This window comes from Eleutherodactylus coqui, chromosome 4, assembly GCF_035609145.1.
Source record: "Eleutherodactylus coqui strain aEleCoq1 chromosome 4, aEleCoq1.hap1, whole genome shotgun sequence".
NCBI lineage: Eukaryota > Metazoa > Chordata > Amphibia > Anura > Eleutherodactylidae > Eleutherodactylus > Eleutherodactylus coqui.
In genome coordinates, this window is record NC_089840.1 from 272824869 (window position 1) to 272845851 (window position 20983).

The window sequence follows — 20983 nt, forward strand, 5'->3', positions numbered from 1 at the left end:
TGGGATGTCCAGGTCTCCCAGAAAACCCCGGAAATGGCTGGCAAATCTTCCTCTAGGATCGATCAAGAATGGTCAACCGCAGACAAGCATGGTCGTCACATGTAAACTTGGTTATCTGTCAGTTTTTCTGTAATCCGGAGCCATTTATGGATGGTTTGATATGTTGGTCGTCCCCCCCCCCCCAGTTTCTATTCATCCAATGCCCACCGGCATTGGGTGAACAATATTTTGATATTTTCAAATGTTAGTGTCTATTCTTATGTTTTTATTGGTTATAATTGTTTATTTAGGAGGTCTCTTCCCCATTTCAGGTCTCTACCTATGATAACAAGACACTGTGACAGTTGAGCCCCTAGCTCACCTGATAGTTATGGTTATTAATATCACATCATTGAATGTTAAAGGTTTGAATAGCCCCTACAAACATAGCATGCTATGGCGGGGGGCCGTTAGATCACGTTCGGATGTCTTTTTCGTACAGGAAACATTTCCTGAAGGACAAATACCCTTCCTGCACACACCCTAAGTTTCCAAACCTATTCTTTGCCTCCAATCTGGAAAAAAAGAGAGGAGTACTAATAGCTGTAGGCCAGTCAGCAGCATTCTCCCAAAGAAATTTATACTTGGACCCAGTGGGCCGCTTTATAATACTAGTGTGCAAGATTAATGCTACTATCTATACTTTGGTAAATATTTACTTTCCCCGTAAATGACAGGTTACATTTTGTCAGAGGTAGCTAAAATCCAGGAGGGAAATTGAGTAGTCGGAGGAGATTTTAATTCAGTATTGGACCCTCTGCTGGACTCCTCCGTGAGCACTAAGCATCCTTCGCCCGTCATTCCAATCCTGCATAGGGAGGAACTATACGACGTCTGGAGATGTTTACATAGGCTGGAGAGGGATTATATGTTTCTCTCCCTGCCCCACTCTTCCTATTTCAGAATGGATATGTTCTTGTTCCCGCGGAGAGGACTGACAGAGGTCCTGCAGGCTGAGATCATTACATGGTCTGACCATGCCCTTATATCCCTGCCCCTTCAAGGAAAATTTAGCCTTTCCCCATCATTCCCGTGGAGACTGAACAAATATATTCTTAATCACATCGAATATGAGCAACCCCTCAAAGAGGAGTTAGAGGAGTTGTTTCTGACTAATGCAGGCTCTGTTCCGAATACATTTTCAGTGTGGAACACGCACAAAGCCTTCATGAGAGGCTTGATTTTAAAACTTGGCTCAAGGGCTAAAAGAAAAAGAGAGGAGGAACTTAGCCGTCAGACAGACCAAATCAATTCTCTAGACTCCCTAAGCAAAGCCGACCCATCTCCACAAAAAACAGAAGAGCTTTTTCAATTACAAGCAAAACTTCAAAATCTCTTAGCCGTCAGGCATGATGTCACATTTTAGAAGCTGAAATGCAATTTTACGCACATGATAACAGAACGGGAGCACTATTGGCAAAACAACTTAAAGACCTTAGAGCCAAAGGGAGAATTAGATTCCTTTTGGACTCGGAAGGCAAAAATATTATACATCCCCAAAAGATTGCAAACGCATTCGCTACATATTATTCCTCATTGTATAATCTAAAGAATAACCAAAATATATATCACCCTCGGGATGAGGAAATACAGAGTTTCCTACAAAATATCAATCTTCCCAGCCTATCTCCCGAACAAGTAGCCGCACTCTCAGTACCAATCACTTCACATGAATCCCTGGACACGATCAAATTACTGAAGCCCCATAAGGTGCCGGGTCCAGATGGCTTCTCAAATGGCTACTACAGAAACCATGCCCTTTTGCTGGCCCTTTGTTTGGCGTCTGTGCTCAACAGAGCGATGAATAATGGCTCCTTCCCACCTGAGATGCTGGAAGCATTGATCGTTACGATACCTAAACCAGGAATGGAGAATACTATTCTGGCCAACTTTCGTCCCATCTACCTGTTGAACATGGACGTTAAAATCTATGCAAAGCGTAAGGATGTTTTCGGTCCTCCTCTCATTAGTAGCAACAGATCAAGTGGGATTTATCCCCCATAGGCAGGCCCCTAATGGTACCCAGAGGTTTCTGAACCTAGTCAGGATAGTGGAGAGGAATGGGATACCTGCTCTGCTCCTAGCGCTGGATGCAGAGAAAGCATTTGATTGGATCCATTGGGGATTCCTGAAGGCTACTCTGGAGAGGTTTGGTTTCTCGGGGCCCATCAAAGCAGCGATTATGTCCCTGTACTCGGCGCCTTCCGCAAGAGTCTTCTCCTCAGGATGTGTGTCCCCCTCATTTGCCATCTCTAATGGCACAAGTCAAGGCTGCCCCCTTTCACCCCTAATATTTGCTCTGCTCATGGAGCCGTTAGCGGAGCAGATCAGGTGTAACCAAAATATTCGAGGAATTAAAATCGCCTCTCAAGAACATAAGATAGGTCTATACACAGACGATGTTATATTAGCAATTACTTTCCCTATCACCTCACTTGCACAGGCCCAATCTACCCTAATCCACTTCGGTGAGGTTTCATATTACAAGGTGAACAATACAAAATCACATATGCTAAATATTGGTCTAGACGCCAAAACAAAACAAACTAGAATGGATTCATTTCCTTTCACCTGAAATGAGCACTCTATACCGTACTTAGACATTAATATAGCGTACCCTAGTTCCCTTACCTTTGCAAAAAACTACTTACCACTTCTTAATCCTATCAAATCTTAAATATCTTCCGCAAACCTTTCATATCTTGAGCAGGCAGAATTGCAGCTGTTAAGATGATCTTACCACGAAGTCTGTATATTTTTAGAATAGGAGCAATCCCAATTACAACACACTTCCTTTCTAAGCTCCAATCTATTATCAACCAATTTATTTGGGGGGGAACTCATGCTAGAATTAAATTTTCCACCCTGGTAAGACCATATGAGTTAGAAGGCATGAGGGCACCCGACATCAAATGGTATTTTGCTGCAGCCATATTAGACCAAATTAAACAATGGTGGGTTACCCCATCACACAAAAAATGGACCTCTATAGAGATGGCGGCCATGGGTGCTCCCCTGATTACCCCTCTAGGAGCTAAGGCACCTTCCTTGCCGACACCTGCTCTTCCAAGCCTTCAAGTCTCGATCCAGATCTGGAATCAACTGACCTCCTCAGCCTCTGCAAAAGGTCCTGATCATGGTCCTTCCTTTTAGATTTCTCTCCTCCATACTCTCGGACTTTGATTTTGGAAGGTGGGAGACCCTTGGCATTAAAAGAATAAGTGACCTATGAAAAGAGGGGGTTGTAATGGATTTTCCTACACTGAGTGGGTTATTTAAACTCCCTAGTAGATTGGGTTTTGTCCATTTGAGACTGAGATATGCTTTACAAACTCTAGATATTCACAGACCATGGTTTCCTAAGGTGGCCTTCACTTTCTTTTCACTCCCTTCAAATGTCTCTGGTGGTATATCCACATTCTACGAGGACTCGTTTTCCCAGGACACACAGTCTAAGTCTGCACATATGACGTTATAAGAGTTAGACTTTAAGCGACAATTTAGTTTAGGGGAGTGGAACCGGGCCCTTGCCTGGACCAAGAAGATATCGCACGGCATTGCCCACTGGGAATCCTCCCGGAAGATATTTCTATGCTGGCATTTGACACCAGCAAGGTTGTCTAGAATGAACAAAGATGTATCGGAGACATGCTGGAGGGGGTGCATTACAAAGGGTACTTACTTCCACATGTGTGTGGTCATGCCTGGTTATACGCTCCTTTTGGAATACACTTTTCGACTTTATCTATTCTATGTCACACCAATTTGTGTCCCCGAATCTGGCACTGGCCCTTTGTTTTATAAATACGTACAAATTGTCCACTCAGTTCTCACCTCGCACATCATTTTTGCATCACGATTAACAATCGCTAGACATTGGAGATCAAAGGAAGCTCCCTCTATTCTTGAGGTGACAAACTCGGTGAATCAAACTTATCATTTAGAAGAAACTTATTCTCGCAGATATGTCACTAAGTCCTCATAGATGTCTTCTTGGGCAACATGGTTGGACTATATGGTGGTAAACCCTTTGTGATCGGGGTCCATTGGGGTGGAAGGTGTGCGATGGAGGAGATCCAGATGCGTGGGTCGGACCAGGTCTGGGTGCGGAAATGCCCTCTTGCGCCAAATAATCCCCACAGGAGATGTATGCATAACTCTCTCCCCCTGGATTACAAGAATTTGATGTCTGTCTTGCAATTAATATATTAATGACAATTGTATACCCGCTAATGGAAATGTACCTCCTTTTGTTTGTTTAAATATGATTTCTTGTATGGAAAAAAAAATTTTGTTAATAAAAATACAATTATTTTTTAAGAGATGCAATTATATATATTAATGTGAAATACTCTATGCACATGGCTGCTATGTAGATGCGCTAGCTGTTTCCTATTTCCTTTTTGGATAACAGACATTGATTGGTAACAAACATTTCTTAAAAGATCGCTGAACTTCAAACAAACTTGAGCTTACGCGATAGCCAATGTGATGACTGGCAAAAGTACAAATCACTTTAATGCTTTTTTTTAGCACACAAACATCATTTTATGTAAAGTGCTGGCCACTAGTGGTCTCCCTTTGTTATGTTTTGCTGTCCACTGCCTGTTGGCTGAAATTGTAGGTAAGTTTTAATCATCATTTAGTGCGCTAAATTGCTTTCTCTTGATGTGACTTGTATGATGTGACTTTTCATTTTAAAAGTTGAATCTTTGGGTACCATTTTTCAAGTGTTAACAAATAGAAAATTGCTGCTTCCCAGTGAGTTATTGAAATTTAAGATGGTGTGATTTGTGGATAAAAGAAAATTACTGGTACAGGACTATGGCCTCACTCTTGTGTGAATGTTTTGATGGTGAACAAGATTTGATTTCTGATTAAAACATTTCCCACATTCTAAACATAAAAATGGCTTCTCCCCTGTGTGAATTCTCTGATGTCTAACAAGACCTGATTTACGGTTAAAACATTTCCCACATTCTAAACATGAAAATTGTTTCTGCCCCGTGTGAATTTGCTCGTGTCTAACGAGATGTACTCTCTGCTTGAAACAGTTCCCACATTCTAAACATACAAATGGTTTCTCCCCTGTGTGAATTCTCTGATGACTAACAAGAACTGATTTCTGGTTAAAACATTTCCCACATTCTAAACATGAAAATGGCTTTGTCCCTGTGTGAATTCTTTGATGTTTAACAAGGTCTGATTTCTGCATAAAACATTTCGCACATTCTGAACATGAAAATGGCTTCTCCCCTGTGTGAGTTCTCTGATGTGTAACAAGAACTGATTTACGGTTAAAACTTTTTCCACATTCTGAACATGAAAATGTCTTCACCCCTATGTGAATTCCCTGATGTCTATCAAGACCTCTTTTATGGTTAAAACATTTCCCACACTCTGAACATGAATATGGCTTCTCTCTTCTGTGAACTCTTTCATGTTCATTCCTTTTATAAATTTTGTTTTGCGTTTCAGTCTGTGATAAATCAGAAGATAGGATCAGCTCAAAATGATCAGATGATGGATCTTTGCTGTGAAGAGCTGATGGAATATCTGGGAGAATGGCAGGGTCTTCATATGCATCTTGGGTAATTCTTTGATCATTTGAAGATATCAGACATCCCTCTGAGCTCCTGCTACCATCTTCTGCCAAGAAGAAATGTAATTTAATATGTTTTGAATAATATAATCTGAAAGGGCCCATTTACAGAGCCATATACTCAGGGTGCTCACTGTCCATGTCAAGCAGTGAAATATAATAATTAAGATATAACCTTTATTTAATATTAGCCAAAACAGCCAGCCTCATCTGAGTTAATCAAATACAGGTGTTTACGTGTTGTTTGCATGGAAAATTTTATGAAGTCAAGGTTACTTTACTGGAACCAAGGAATAAAATATGTATACACAAAAGGAGCGTTAGATTCTCCTCAGACTGCATGTACCCATGTCCCTCTACAGAATGTGCAACCCCTCCCACTCTTCTTACTTAGAACCTAAAGAATGCTTGCACCAAATTTCATGTTTATACGACACCGGGAAGTTACATTACATAGGGGTGCACTTACTTTTGCAATTGGCATTGAATAATCGAGTTGTGACCCCTTTACTTTTCCTATTTAGGACCTAAAGAATGGTTGTGCCAAATTTCATGTTTGTACGACACCGAGAACTAGAGAATTAGTGGCGAGTCAGTCAATGAGCACTTTCGACTTTATATACATAGATAAGTTAGGTAAGGTATAAGCACTGTAATAAACGAACCACCAAGGCGATAGTAGTAATATATACACTACTAGTAGAATTATCCAGCTTCAGTTGTATTTTGTGGAACTGTTTGTTATTTGCGTGAGTTGTTAAAAGTTTTTTGTTTGCTTCTGATATGAAACCAGCATAATGAAGTACAATCTGCTGACAGCATGTGAAGAAAAATGGCAGTGTTGTAATTTGACTTCTCGCAGTGGCATCTTTAAAGAGATTTTAATTAAAGGGGTTGTCTGGTAATTGAACAACCACGCTTCAATAAAACTCCCTCAATTAAAATATTAAAGTGAACTATTATTACTCTTCCGCGGTCTCCAGGATCCATCGCTGTAGCCCCACTCTGGTTCTAGTGATTCCTGTGTCACAGAAATTCAGGGTACCGTGCCAGACAATGAGGATATACAGAATCACCACTCGTTCTTCTGGCATTGGCACTCACATCCTGAGGAACGTGACACTGCAGCCTCTCATTGGCTACAGCAGTCACCTGATTTCCTGTGACATCAGCTTTCACAACAATCACAGGGACCACAGTGGGTCTGCAGCGCTGGATCCCGGTGACTGTGGAGAAGTAAATATAGTTTACTATTTTGATACAGAGGGTCTTATTGGAGTGGGGTTGTCCAGTAAGCAGACAGGCCCTTTAATATTTGCATTCTGAGTTTTTGCAAATATTGAAAATGATAGTCCTAGAGAGCTAAAACACAATCTAAAGCCTTCCTACGCCCCTGAATTACTAATGTGGCAAATTTCGTGCAGATTAGTCCAGTTGTTTAGCTGTGCATACAGATAAGACAACAGAAATTCTGCATCCTGTTATCTGGGTCAGTTTTTCCCTGTTATATATTCTGTTATCTGGGTCAGTTTTTCCCTGTTATATATTCTGTTATCTGGGTCAGTTTTTCCCCATAATGCATTCTGTTATCTGGGTCAGTGTATCCGTGTTCTGGATTCTGCTATGTGGCCATATATGTCTTCATGTTCTGTATTCTGTTATCTGGGTATAAATAATTCTGCTCTGCATTCCTTTATCTGGCTATAGGTGAATGTTCTGGATTCCATTATGTGGGTCTATGTCTCCTTGTTCTGGATTCTGTTATCAGGATATATGTTTCTATGTTCTATATTCTATTAGCATACAGTAACTCAATACCAGTGTAATAAGAGGTAATAGTATCCTAGTCCCATAATTGGGGAAGTATGTTTCCCACATCAGTACTGACGGCAGATGTATAAGGAATAGGCCTCGTCCACATTCATATCCACAGCTCAGATGTATTACTACTTTAAAGGCTAACTAAACTTTCAAGAAACTTGACAAAATCACAGTGACACATTAGAAGTTTTGTTCAGGGGTCTCAGGTACTGAAACAACTACCAATTGCTAAAAAGAAGGGGCAGATGTGCTCAGCCAACTGGTGTGCACCTCCAGCTGTGATTGACAAGCGTTGTGTAAGGGGTTAAACATCCATGTACTATAATATACATATTCATTATGTCTGTACCTTATGTTCCCGCCAGGCAGGACCTTCAGTGAGAGGTCACATGACTTTGCTCACTCTGATCTTTCTTGTTGTTATGAACTGACAGGACCTGATCTGCACCCTGATTGGTTAAAGGCCTGTGTACTAAGGAACGAAAGAGAGGTCTTGTTTCCGGGCTCCGGTGGGACTTGGAAGCTTCAGAGAGTGCAGGGAAGAGAGAGATTGAGCTAGTGGAGCTGTGGCAGAGTGGACCTGCAGCTGGACTTGTGTGGATGCGAGTTGGAGAGCCTCAGAGGAACAACTCAGGATTTGCAAACTAAGGCTGTCTGCACCCAGACGGATTTGCATTGAGGAATCCGTGGCGAGTCTTCACCTCCGGGTTGCGCAACAACTACTGCCCATAGCATGCTATGGTAAAGTGATTCTTCTTGCACATGAGCAGAAAACAATTGCGGTTTCCGCTCATGAAGAAGAAAATCGCAGCAGGTTCCATTTTTGTGTGGCAGCCATCTGATCTGCAGCCCTTTAGGCCTCATGTCCACGGGGAAAATCACGCCCGCTACGGATTCTCCATGGAGAATCCGTAGCAGGTCCCTCCTGCCCTGCAGACATAAGCGCTGAAAATAAGAATAAACTTACCCGCAGCGGACCGGGCAGGTCTTCTCTTCTTCATGGCTGGATCTTCTTTCTTTGGTCAGCGGATGTGCTCGGCACGCCGGCAGTGTGCCGCGCGCATGCGCAGGGCACATCCGCCGGGCCGAAGAAAGAAGATCCGGCCGTGAAGAAGAGAAAACCTGCCTGGTCCGCTGCGGGTAAGTTATTCTTATTTTAGGTCTCCCGCGGATCCGGACGGCTTCCATAGGCTTCAATAGAAGCCTGCGGGAGCCGTCCGCGCGGGAGACCCGCACGAAAATGGAGCATGTCCATTTTTTTTCATGCTCCATATTTTTTTTTATTCACTTTTATTGACCATCCGCTGGTATTTAGCTACCCGCCGGTGGTCAATGCATCTATATGGGATGCGGATCCGCGTGCGGGTGATCCGCTGCGGATTTAAAATCAAATTGTGCCCATGGACATGAGGCCTTAGTAATTGACATTGCGGAAAGGTTGCGGATTTGCGTCATCACTAGGCAACGACGCAGGAAAGCATAAGTTAAAAAAATACTGCACTGCGTATGTCAGACAATCAGCCGAACACATGGACGATGCTTCTGCCAGGGCCTGATTTTGCATACGGAACCTGACCCGCCCGTGTACAGGCGGCCTTAGTGGGAGAGATGTAAGCTGGTAAAAGCAGTTGGGCGTTCCGATAGATGCGCAGTGAGCGGACTGAGCCGGCATCTCCAGGCAACGTGCACTGTTGTATGAGACACAAAGATCAGCAGCCAGGACCGGAGTACGACATGGGAGTCCGCACTAAAATATACGTCTCTCAGGACTTACTTTGGTTTCACACTTCTGTGAACTAAACATTGGAGCCCCTCAGAAGAGTGCGGAAGCCTTGTCTGGTATATTGCTTCCATGACCTTATCACTACATCTCATATACCTCTACATATACAATGCTGCTCACTAAGTCTTTACTTTTGTCATTCAACTGCAGTAATAATTAAGGTTATAGTTAAACAAACAACAAGGCCTTAAAATAATATTTACAATCGTATGGGAACATTAACCCTTTCAGGTAGTCCAAGTAATTCCAAGACACTATGCACACTATTTTCGGCCCCTAAGTCACTAGGGCCTTTTGGTTCAACAGCTTCTGATTTTTTTGACCGCTCTGCAGTTGGCCCCATTATATCCTTTCTGGTGGCTCCCAAGCATGGGGGTATGGTTGCCTGTGTTGCTGCAGTTGTAATATGGCCTCCGTTACCTTAAAAGGGGTTGTCCCGTTGTAAACTATTGATGGCGTATGTGTAGGATAGACTATTAGTAGTAGATTGGTAGAGGTTCACTGTCTGGGATCCCTGCAGATCAGCTGTTCACTGGGCTAGTGTGCTCATGCACAGAGTGGATTTCTGCAGGATGCAGGCAGCTCCATTCGCACAGCACTGGCCAGGTCCGGTATTGCAGGCACAGTTTACATTCACTTCAATGGCCTGCAATGCCAAGCCGGGCCACTGAAGTGGGAATGGAGCTGTTTGCTTTCTGCAAAAATCTACAAAGTCAACCAACCCAAAAAACAGCTGATCAGTAGGGGTCTCAAGCCCTCAACCCCTGCTGATCTATTACTTACGGATAGGCCATCAATAATTTGGACAACCCATCACACTCCCCTGCTGGCACCATTGGATGCTTTCTTAAGGCGTACGCTTGGCCCCCAGAATTTTCTCCCTATTTTGGGGCGAGGCTTAGCCTTATTCAGTATTCTCTATAGCATGGCCTTTTCTTCAAGGTGGTGATGCGCTGGTCGTATCACCACTGTGTCATTGCGGAGATGGGCCTTCCTCTTCCAGCGCTCGTAGCATCAGTCTCCCTCACCTGTGGCATTACTGGCAGGGGATGGGGCTCAGAGCTGTGGCTACTCTGTCAGTATGTGTGGAGAAGCGGACGTGTTCCTCCCGTTCCTTATAGGTCCGTGGACTCATAGACTTCCTACTGAGCCCATACACTAATCCCAAGAGATACAGAAATGACTAATTGGTCACAGTGCTCAGATGAATGCTTCTGCCCCTTCAGTTTAGTGATTAGTTGGGGTCTCATCACCGGCCCCCCAACAATCAAACATTTTATCTGTCAAAAGCTTTTTGAAAGTTCAGTTCTCCTTTAAACGCCCCGCAGTGTTACCCCCTATAATAGTAATACACTTTCATCCCTGGTTTACTTGTATTGTAGCTGAATAGAGGGATGTACGGCTGAAGACCCGACAGCACAGAGCTTAAAGCACAGAACTGTTGTAGTCAGCGACTAGGGGGAATCTGGGATGTTCTCTGCATTTAGTGGTCACTCACCTGGAGGGTCATCTGTAGGGATCTCCTCCTTACACGGCTGATATCCCCTCACATGTGTCTCTGCAGCATCAATATGGATCAGATCTTCATCCGGATTCACCAGCTGTGAAATAAATATTGTAAAAGTCATCACACAGTTGGAGAAGTCGTGTGGAAGGTTTTATATGGCCAGAAAAGGTCATTAATTAGTATGAGGAGCCGGAATGACATGACAGCAGTAGTGATCTGGGCCAAATAGCTGCAGGTCTCCTGTATAACTCCAACCTGTTGCTTCTTTATTCCAACCAGAAGTCTCCAGAAACAGAAAATAGTAATAAGATGCAGAGATCTAATGTCTGCGGTCGGCTGTAATCCCGCCATCTCCAGCTTTCTCATTAAAGGCTCACTCCATCACAAACACATTTTCCATCCCTGCACTCCTCACCTGATTATCACTCTGAATGTCCTATATACATTGCACTCACTTCCATGCAGCGCAGCCTTCTGTCTGATACTTATCAGGCACCACCATGATTTTTACATTTCTCCAGCTTTTCTATTCATCTATGCTCTGCTAGCAATCCCATGATGCATCAGCACAGCATCACATAACCAGTACCATCTCTGCCTGCTTGGAGAATTGCGTAATTATAATTACCCCCTATATCCTCCTAAATAAGCTAAATACCATAAGTATACAGTGAGGGAAAATGAACGGCCATCACCTTGATTATAACTGTGTGACAGGAGCCTCTAATCATCATCAGCAATTGTGAGAAGAATTTCTGCCCCATGTGGCGCAAAGTGCTAAGGCAGCAGAAATGCAGTCCTAAGCTCTCACTCATGACCTTAAGGCTTTATTCCCACGAGCGTATATCAGCCGGCTGATATACACTACGATGTGAGTTGTCAAACCTCATGAACGGGCACACAAATCTAACGTTTGTGCGCCTATTTAGACGGCATGGGCCCCGGCGCATATAGACCGAGCCCGCCATGCTGTTGCCCCTTCCCTCCTCCTCGCCCGATCACAGCTTATATTGGCCGACCATGAAAATGGCAGGCCGATATATGCTCGTGTGAAAGAAACCTAAGGCTGCAAATTCAATCACCACATGGTTCAGGTAGCCAGCTCAAGGTTGACTCAGCCTTCCATTCTTTCAAAGTCAGTAAAATGAGTACCCAGCTTGGTGGGGGGTAATGAATAAATAAATAATCTTAAAGCTCTGTGGAATAAGTTGGCACTATCCCAAAAAAAACCCAAAACATTTGTTTATTTTTTTACCCCCATGAAGACCCAACAATGAATAAGGAAAAAGAGCAGTGAACTTTAATACAGGAAAATATTCACCCCCTCAAAGTCCTCGCCGTGTGGAGCAGAGGCGTAACTTGAAGATTCAGGGCCCCAATGCAAAACCTGTAACAGGGCACCCCAACTATAATGCTTTATTCATAGTACTAGGCTCCCTATATGGAGAAGAGAGGCCTTATGGACCCCCTAAGGGTCCTGGGCCCGGGTGCAACCGCATCCCCTGCACCCCCTATAGTTACAGCCCTGGTGTGGAGCCCCCTTTTGTCACAATAACAGATGGGAGGCTCTTAGGGCAGGTCTCTATTAGCTTAGCACATCTGGGCATGGGGACTTATGAACTTCCAGGTTCGAACCTCTTCAAGTAAGATGGGAGGCGTTGATAGAGAGCGGTCTTCACATCAGATCACAGATTCCCAGTTGGATTGAGGTCTGGGCTGTGAATAGACTATTCCTAGACATTTCCATGTTTCCCCTTAGACCCATCCAGTGTAGCTTTTGCAGTATACTTAGGGTCCTTGTCCTGACGGAAGATGATTCTATGTCCCAGTCTCACATCTTTGTCAGACTAAAGGTTTTCCTTTATAATTGCCCTGTATTTACTGCCAACCATCTTTCCTTCCCCATGATGCGGCCACCTTTGTGCTTCAATGTAGGAATGGGGAATGGAAATGGTGGGAAGTGTTGGGTTTGTGCCACACAACGTTTTGCATGATGGCCAAAAAGTTCAGTTTTAGTCTCATTTGATCAGAGAACCTTCTCCCATGTGTTTGGGGAGTCTTCCACATGCTGTTTGCAAACTCCAAACATGTTTTCTTATGTTTCTCTTTAAACAATGGCTCTTTTCTAGGTGCTCTTCTATAAAGCCGCACTATGTAGAGTGTATGGCTTATAGTGGTCCAATGGACAGATACTTCCATCATCTCCTTGGAGATTTCGACTTACAGCATCCTATGGATAGATACTTCCATCTCCTCTGTGGAGTCTATGGCTTATAGTGTCCCATGGATAGATACTTCCATCTCCTCTGTGGAGTCTATGACTTACAGCATCCTATGGATAGATACTTCCATCTCCTCTGTGGAGTCTATGGCTTATAGTGTCCCATGGCTAGATACTTCCATTTCCGCTGTGGATCTCTAACAGGCCTTCAATGTTATAGTTGGTGTTTTTATGCCCTCCTTGTCCAGTCTGTGAGGTTTGGTGGGCTTCTTCTCTTCCCAGGTTTGTGGTTGTGCCATATTCTTTCCATTTAGCAGGTTATGCAAAATGATTGCTCAAACTGTCGATCATTCTATCTTTTGAACGAATTTTCAGCGATCATGATTGTATGTAAATGGAGCTTTAGTGTTGCTGGTGATGTTTGCTTTATCTAAGGAGAGCGATAACCCCCCCCCCCCCCCCCCCCCCCCCCCTCACTGGCTATGCAATGCTGGTTCCAGCTGTCTAGTTAATGTAATCTAAGTAACCAGATCCAGCTATATTGTTGTCTCCTAACTTGCCACACTAGTTGGCAACCACACTTGTGTGAGCCGTATGAAATGTGAGCTGGATCAGTTATATGTGGCAGTTCGACAGGGCATGAGACAGGTAGGCCGCATATATTGACTAAAAACCTTGCACTTCACCATCATCACTAATACTGTAACCTCTATCCTCATATTTGCTGCTAGCTTTAGAAGCTATTTCCAATGCCCACCTCTGGTGCATTCTACTCACATCAGCCCCACTCTCCTCTCTTCACCTATGCACATTTCACATGCACACTTTACTTTTTTACTAAACCTCAAACCCCCTAATGACACTGAGAAAGATAACAGCCGCCCTCATAAATCTCCTTACCACCTGCTCAACCTCGCTATCCTGCTGCTATTAGCAGCAGGGGATATTTGTCCCAATCCTGGTCCACCCTCTCAATTATTGCAACTCGCAGCTAATCAGCCTCCCCTGCAGCAGGCTCTTCCCTCTCCAATCCATTCTGAACGTGTCATCCAGGCTCATCTTCCTGTCCAGCCGCTACCCGGACACCTCTGCCCTGTGCCAGTCACTGCACTGGCTGCCCGTTAAATATAGGATTCAATTTAAACTCCCTACCTTCATCCATAAAGCTGTCCCCAGCACTGCGCTGCCCTACATTGCCTCTCTCATCTCAATGCACCACCCAGCCCATGCCCTCCGCTCCAATAACCATATCAGATTAAGTGCTCCTTTAATTTTAACTTCTCATTCCCACCTCCAAGACTTCCCAAGAGCAGCACCAGTCCTCTGGAATGCACTACCCCAAATTATCTGGGCAACCCCTGACACACAAAATTTCAGGAGCGCTCTAGAAAACGCACCTCTTTGGGGAGGAATACCAGAACTCCTAAAACCAACCCCTCTTTACTCTACCTGATAACATGCTCCCTGTCCTACTGACTGCAATCTCTGCTAGCCGTAAGCAACCACCTCTGCAGTCATAGAGTTTCAGTAAAGGGAAACCATATTCAACTAATTATGTGATGTTGGAAATTTGTTGGACTAGACGTTATTTAGGGGCTTTAATAACAAAATCAGTGAATGCAATCTAAATGCAAAGCCATTGTTTACTATTATAGTGGCCCAGAAGGGTCCTACAAAAGTGTGATCGCTAATTTTATGCAGGTTTGCAATTCCCCCAGGGCATGCAAGGGTTAACATTGTGGTAATCCGCCCTGCAACAGAACTAAAATTAATCTGCCCAGCAACCAGCTATTTCTCATTGGCTGCCGGCAGTTTTGAGCTCTAATTGGCCAGTCTGTCTGGAGAGTTTAACAATATGATTGGCTATCTGATAGTGGGATGACAGTTGAGAGGCAGGCTGTGATTGGTTAGCGGATTTCTAAGCAGTGCCAGAGCCTGTGTAGGAGGACAGAAAGGGAAGGGGCAGTTAGTTTAGAGAGTCAGAGGAGATAGTCAGAGAGTCAGTGGTGAGCGGAGAGAAGCGAGTTGGCGTCATACAGCGCTGAAGTAAGGAGCCGGCAGCGGGTGAGAGCTGTGGAGAGGGAAGGACCGAAGCTGCCCTCTTCAAGCGGTCGGCCCCGACGGTGATTCGGTATACGAAATGCAAAGCGTAAAGGTGCCTAATAGTCGGCAGACGTCCCAGAAGAGACAGGCGCCTAGTGACGTCCCAGAAGAGACAGGCGCCTAGTGACGTCCCAGAAGAGACAGGCGCCTAGTGACGTCCCAGAAGAGACAGGGGCCTAGTGACGTCCCAGAAGAGACAGGCGCCTAGTGACGTCCCAGAAGAGACAGGCGCCTAGTGACGTCCCAGAAGAGACAGGCGCCTAGTGACGTCCCAGAAGAGACAGGCGCCTAGTGACGTCCCAGAAGAGACAGGCGCCTAGTGACGTCCCAGAAGAGACAGGCGCCTAGTGACGTCCCAGAAGAGACAGGCGCCTAGTGACGTCCCAGAAGAGACAGGCGCCTAGTGACGTCCCAGAAGAGACAGGGGCCTAGTGACGTCCCAGAAGAGACAGGGGCCTGGTGAAATGCTCCTCAGTGATGGAGACAGCGCAGCCGCCGGGGCCGGGATCTGTCTAACACTGGTAACAGAAAGGCTGTGTATTAGATTAACAAAGATCAGAAGCCCCCGGTATACAAATGGTGATATTGCCGCCTCATCTCTCCCAAACATCCTCGGCCATCCTCCATGCAAATTATTTGATCTGCCAATCTAATGTCTGTGGAGAAATGCTGCCTAGTTTCACCCTATACTGAGACAAATGCTGTTTTACTTGCTCTGATGAAATTACAGTAAAGAGGGTTTATTTTAATAAACCCAGCCTTGTAAACCCAGCATTAGGCATGATCTGTCACCTGTGCAGGGAAGTGGAGGAGATAAGCTGTGATTATCACCTACTGTGAATGGTGGAGCCTGTGCTGACTATACTGCACACAGGTGTTAACTTCAATTATAATCCCCCCTGTGTTAATAGTCAGACATCTGCTGAAAAGTTTTCTCTGCAGAATAAACAGTGTCAGACTGTATTTATGAGTTCAAATGCTGGGAATAGTTAAGCTAAAACAACTCAGTCAGTGAATGCATATTCGTAGAGAGATAACAGATGTTTTGAAAAGGTGGGGGCTTTCAGACTTCCCTTTTTGTTCAGGGTCACAGACTGGGAAGAAAGAGAGACAAGGGGGGCTGAAAGATACCCACGCATTCTAAAATACTTCAGCGTTTAATACAGCATATAATAGTTTCAGTAAATAAGAAAGATAGAATGTCTCAGTCACTCAGCAAACTTTTTTCACATAATTTGTCAAAGATAGCGCTCATTCACAATCTCATCTCAATAGAATCATGTACTTTATAACATTATAGCACTCACCTGAATGTTTTTCAACTGATGTATGTATGTTTGTCAAACTTTTTTTTTGTCTGTGCATCTGTATGTACTGGGACACCTTCAATAGGGGGTGACGGAGCAGACTTGAGCGCATGGATGGATGAGAGTTAATGACTGGGGATAAAAGTCCCCCCCATGCATGGGACTTTGCTTGTTTGACATGTGGATGCTTAGACTGTACAGCTGAAATTAAGCTGAGAAGAAAGACGCAAGGAGCCAATATCGAAGGGGGTGGAGCTAGATGATGTAAAGTACGTAATGTTTCATCCCTCTTCTCGACAAGGGAGGGGGTGAGGATCTTGAGTAGCTAGTAAAAGTTTTTGTTTTTTTTCTCTCTCTCAAATTTGATAAGACATTGCAGGCAGGAACAGACTAATAATGAATTCACTTAAAGGATCTCACATTTCAAATATGAATAGATGTTTTGTAGGTTATTCTGCCCTGATGTAACTCATGTCTCTGTTATTGGTGCTAACATTTTAAGGCCTTATCTGCATCCATCAAATCTTTTTATAATGTTATACTACCTTGAAACCGGGTACTATTGTTCCAATTCAGTACCCTGGTTCAAAGGGGGGGGAGGAGAAGGCATAGGTGATCTAGGTATTGCAAATCAGCCATTTTTTAATTTTTTTTGCAAGCCATTTTTAAATTTTTAAATTTTTTTTGCAACAAGATTCTGATCTATTTGAAATAGAATATCAGCCTGATTGTCTAGCAGTGATGCAACAAGAAAATTTAAGTTTAAAAAAAAAGTTACTGAAAGCCCTTGTTAATAATGCATATTTTGAGTTGTTTTTTTATAGATGGTACCCAGGGTGATTGACAACTCCACTCCGGTTATGCAGTGGTTACACAACAAGATGTCCTAAAAGCAGAATGCCTCCGCATGTCGCAGTACAAGAAGCGGAATTAAAAGCACTCACGGAGGACTGTAGAGTGGTAGAAGGTAAGATGGCAAACATTTACACTGACTCCCGGTATGCATTTGGCATAGCTCATGATTAAGGCCCAACATGGAAGGCCAGACAGTTTTTTACCTCAGCAGGACAGCCAATTAAGAATGATGCAGCGGGCAGAGTCTCACGGAGGCCCTACTTCTACCTGACAAGGTGGAGAGCTCACACCAATTCCTACACCGGAGAAACAAGAGGCAACGCCATCACAGGCCACACAGCAAAAGGCAACGGCCCTCAAGCCATGGAAGAAAAGAAGAAAAGAAGAATTTGACAATAACTTTGGACTTTGACTAAAAACTTGGACTTTGACTAAAAACTTGGACTTTGATAAAAACTTGGACTTTGATAAAAACTTGGACTTTGATAAAAACTTGGACTTTGATAAAAACTTGGACTTTGATAAAAACTTGGACTTTGATAAAAACTTGGACTTTGATAAAAACTTGGACTTTGATAAAAACTTGGACTTTGATACAAACTTTCAACTTTGATATGCTAAAGACTTTACAGTTACAAGCCAGCAAGGAAGAAAAGGAAAAATGGACTAAAAAGGGACAGCGTATGGCGAACAGTCAACAGAACTTGCCTACCACGGTCCCTGTGCCCCATGATGGCCCAGCTGATGCACGGAAAGACGCACCTCTCAAAGCAGCAATGATGTCGATGCTTGAACGAGGACGGGTGGCTCCTGGGTTTTCTGTAGCTGCTGCATCATTTGTCCAATTTTGCATGATCTTTGCCGTAAGCAACAGGGCAGAAGTAAAATTTGCCACATAACACTTGCCGGGGCCACTCTACCCATTTCAGGGATTGCAAATTGGCTACATTCAGCTCCCACTTGTTGGGAAGCATGAATATGTGCTTGTTGTTGTTGATTTCTTTTCAGGTTGGAAAGACCTACTCTGTTACCAAAGTAGATAAGCAGGTAACCGCACAGAAGCTCATGAATGAGGTAATCTGCAAATACGGGGCACCGGAAGTGATTGAGTCAAACAAAGGTACACACTTCACAGGTGAAATAATGCAACACATCATGTCTGTTTTGGGTATATTCCAGGCTTTTCACACACCCTACCATCCGCGGAGTAGGGGAAAGTAGATACAAAAGGCAATGAAGAAAATGGGCAAATCTTGAATTGAGTGTCTTTCATTAGTTTTTCTTTTTCTCCGGAGGGTACATGCCTCAGTAGCTGAATTTGGGGAATGATTTTCTTGTTAATTTTGTCATAGGCCTCTCCAAGGAATTGTCAATAATGCATTCTGCAGTCTCTGCTTTTCTCCCAGGTCCTACAGATGAGTGTCACAATCTAAAACCAGGTGACAGGGTCTATGTAAAAAAAGGTCCTTACCAGATGTTGCTTACCACCCCAACTGCAGTCAAGCTCGAAGGAAAGCCCACTTGGATCCACACTTCACACTGAAAAAACTCATGATCCTGCATATTCTTTACATGCTATAATGTGGTACAATTCCTCCAACACACACCTTTGACTACTGTACACTAGCCCCCTGTTTCAGAACAAATTAATACAAGCAAATGTGCAATCAATAAGAGTACACTGAGGGTGAGAATCCAACACCGCATCGTGCTAAGAGAGAGGTTGACGCTCTAGGTGGTAACTTTGATCCACATGTATACATAGATGCAATAGGAGTGCCAAGGGGGGTGCCAGATGAATTTAATTCTAGAGATCAGGTTAAAGCAGGTTTTGAGTCCTTATTTGCTATTGTCACTGTTAATAATAATGTAGATTGGATGAATTATATCTATTACAATCGGCAGAGGTTTGTAAACTACACCAGAGATGCTTTGCAGGGGTTAGCGGACCAGTTAGGGCCCACTGCATCCATGGCGTTCCAAAATAGAGTGGCCCTGGATATGATTTTAGCAGAAAAAGGTGGGGTATGTAATTTCCTGTATGTGTATTATCCCTTTGATCAAAAAGAGTATGAGTAAGGGACTGGATAATGTGACACCAACGTTTCCCTTGTTTGAAAAAGATGAAGAGCCAGTTCCGATAATGCCAACCAGATACGTTACCAAAAGAATGGAGAGATGGACTAGTACTGTGCCTGCCCCGGTCTCATAAGATGGACTGTCAGTGGAATTCCCATATGCCTAGGGATAGTGCAGAAGACCTTAGGTTCCGGCGAGGGCACACCCTGCGGGGTGTTAACTCGTACAGATAGAGGGTATGGATGCCCAGAAATAAGCCCAGGGAATCCATGGCCTCCTTCTGAGGTGAGGTAGGGATCCCCCCTCTTAGGAGTAGGGACTTACGGGCAAGTGGAGAAACCCTGACGCAAGGGAGAGACGACCGAGGAAGAGTGCAAGGTCTGATGCTTGATCTCCATATTAAGTTTTTTAGGGGGGTTTGTGAGGGTATATATATATATATTGCCATATAGTTTTTATGCTTTATACCTATATGCAAGTTCTATTCAATTCCAAATGAGAAAGAACTTATATGTCGCCTTACATCAGATATTCCAAAGGCCTTGCCAGGCGAAGACAAAATGTACAGCACAGAAGAACCAGACACAAGGCCGTGTACTTGGCCGTTTTCCCAGAAGCGTCATATCAAGATGGAGACTGTTCAACTATGTACATAATTTTCACTGTCTCAGGCCGGAAATCCGGACTTCCCATATATGGTTATGAGCCCATCACCCATTCCTGGTGATGGGACAAAAGGGTATAAGATCTCATGTAATCTGTAATAAAGCGAAGCGCAGTCATGTCCCCGTGTGAGAAACTATACCAGACCTCCGTGTGGTGTTTTCTTCTTTCCGCCGGCAGCGGGGCAAGTGGGGTGGGCCTGATTGGTGCTGTACTTAGAATTACCCTGACACAGTGGCTCTTCAACATAAAAACGTCAACATAAAAACGCTCTTCAACATAAAAGAGGTCGTTTTCTGCTTAAGCATTCCCTTTAAACAATCATAAATCCTATAATACTATTGGATAAAACTAGACATTCATGGCCGCAGTACTGAAGACAGGAACTTTATGTCCATCTACCTGATCATCCTGTGGAAGAAGAGGACGGTGACATCTCTCCGCTGCTGTTCTCTTACTGGATCTACCTGCAGAAAACACAGACAGCCACTGAATTCATTCTCTACATACAAATAATAAAGGCCGTGTGGATTTAGTCCTGTCTATTACCTGGTGATGGGGGGGACTGGTGGTCCTCCATCATGACGTCCTTGTACAGATCCTTGTGTCCTTCTAAATACTCCCACTCCTCCATGGAGAAATAGACAGTGACATCCTGACACCTTATAGGAACCTGACAACACAATGATACCGTCATCACCCAGACACGGTATACCGCCATAGCGTTACTGTATAATGTCCCAGCATTCCCAGCAGCGTCACCTCTCCAGTCAGCAGCTCAATCATCTTGTTGGTAAGTTCTAGGATCTTCTGCTCATTGATCTCCTCCAGTATTAGGGGGTGAAGTGGAGGCCCTGTGATTGGGCTTAGGGGTCTTCCCCATCCATCAGACACCGGGGCCTGACAGCCATCACTAGAAGTCTTCTTCACTACCGTGTAATCCTGTTTATGGGGAGATACATCCATAAATATCCCTGCGGACATTCCCAGAGTCCTTCATCTC

At 44.0% G+C, this 20983-nt stretch overlaps 1 protein-coding gene across 4 annotated transcripts in view; it reads right to left on the minus strand.

Annotated features, from left to right (window-relative positions):
* LOC136624332 (oocyte zinc finger protein XlCOF6-like) overlaps nt 1–20983 on the minus strand; it is a 459204-nt gene that overhangs the window by 373257 nt on the left and 64964 nt on the right. For 2 of the 4 annotated variants that reach the window (XM_066598265.1, XM_066598260.1), the window contains one exon: nt 20743–20922. The exons of the other annotated variants lie outside the window; for them this stretch is intronic. In XM_066598265.1, coding sequence (XP_066454362.1) covers nt 20743–20922 — 180 coding nt within the window. The remainder of the gene's footprint in view (nt 1–20742; nt 20923–20983) is intronic. 4 annotated transcript variants of the gene reach the window in all.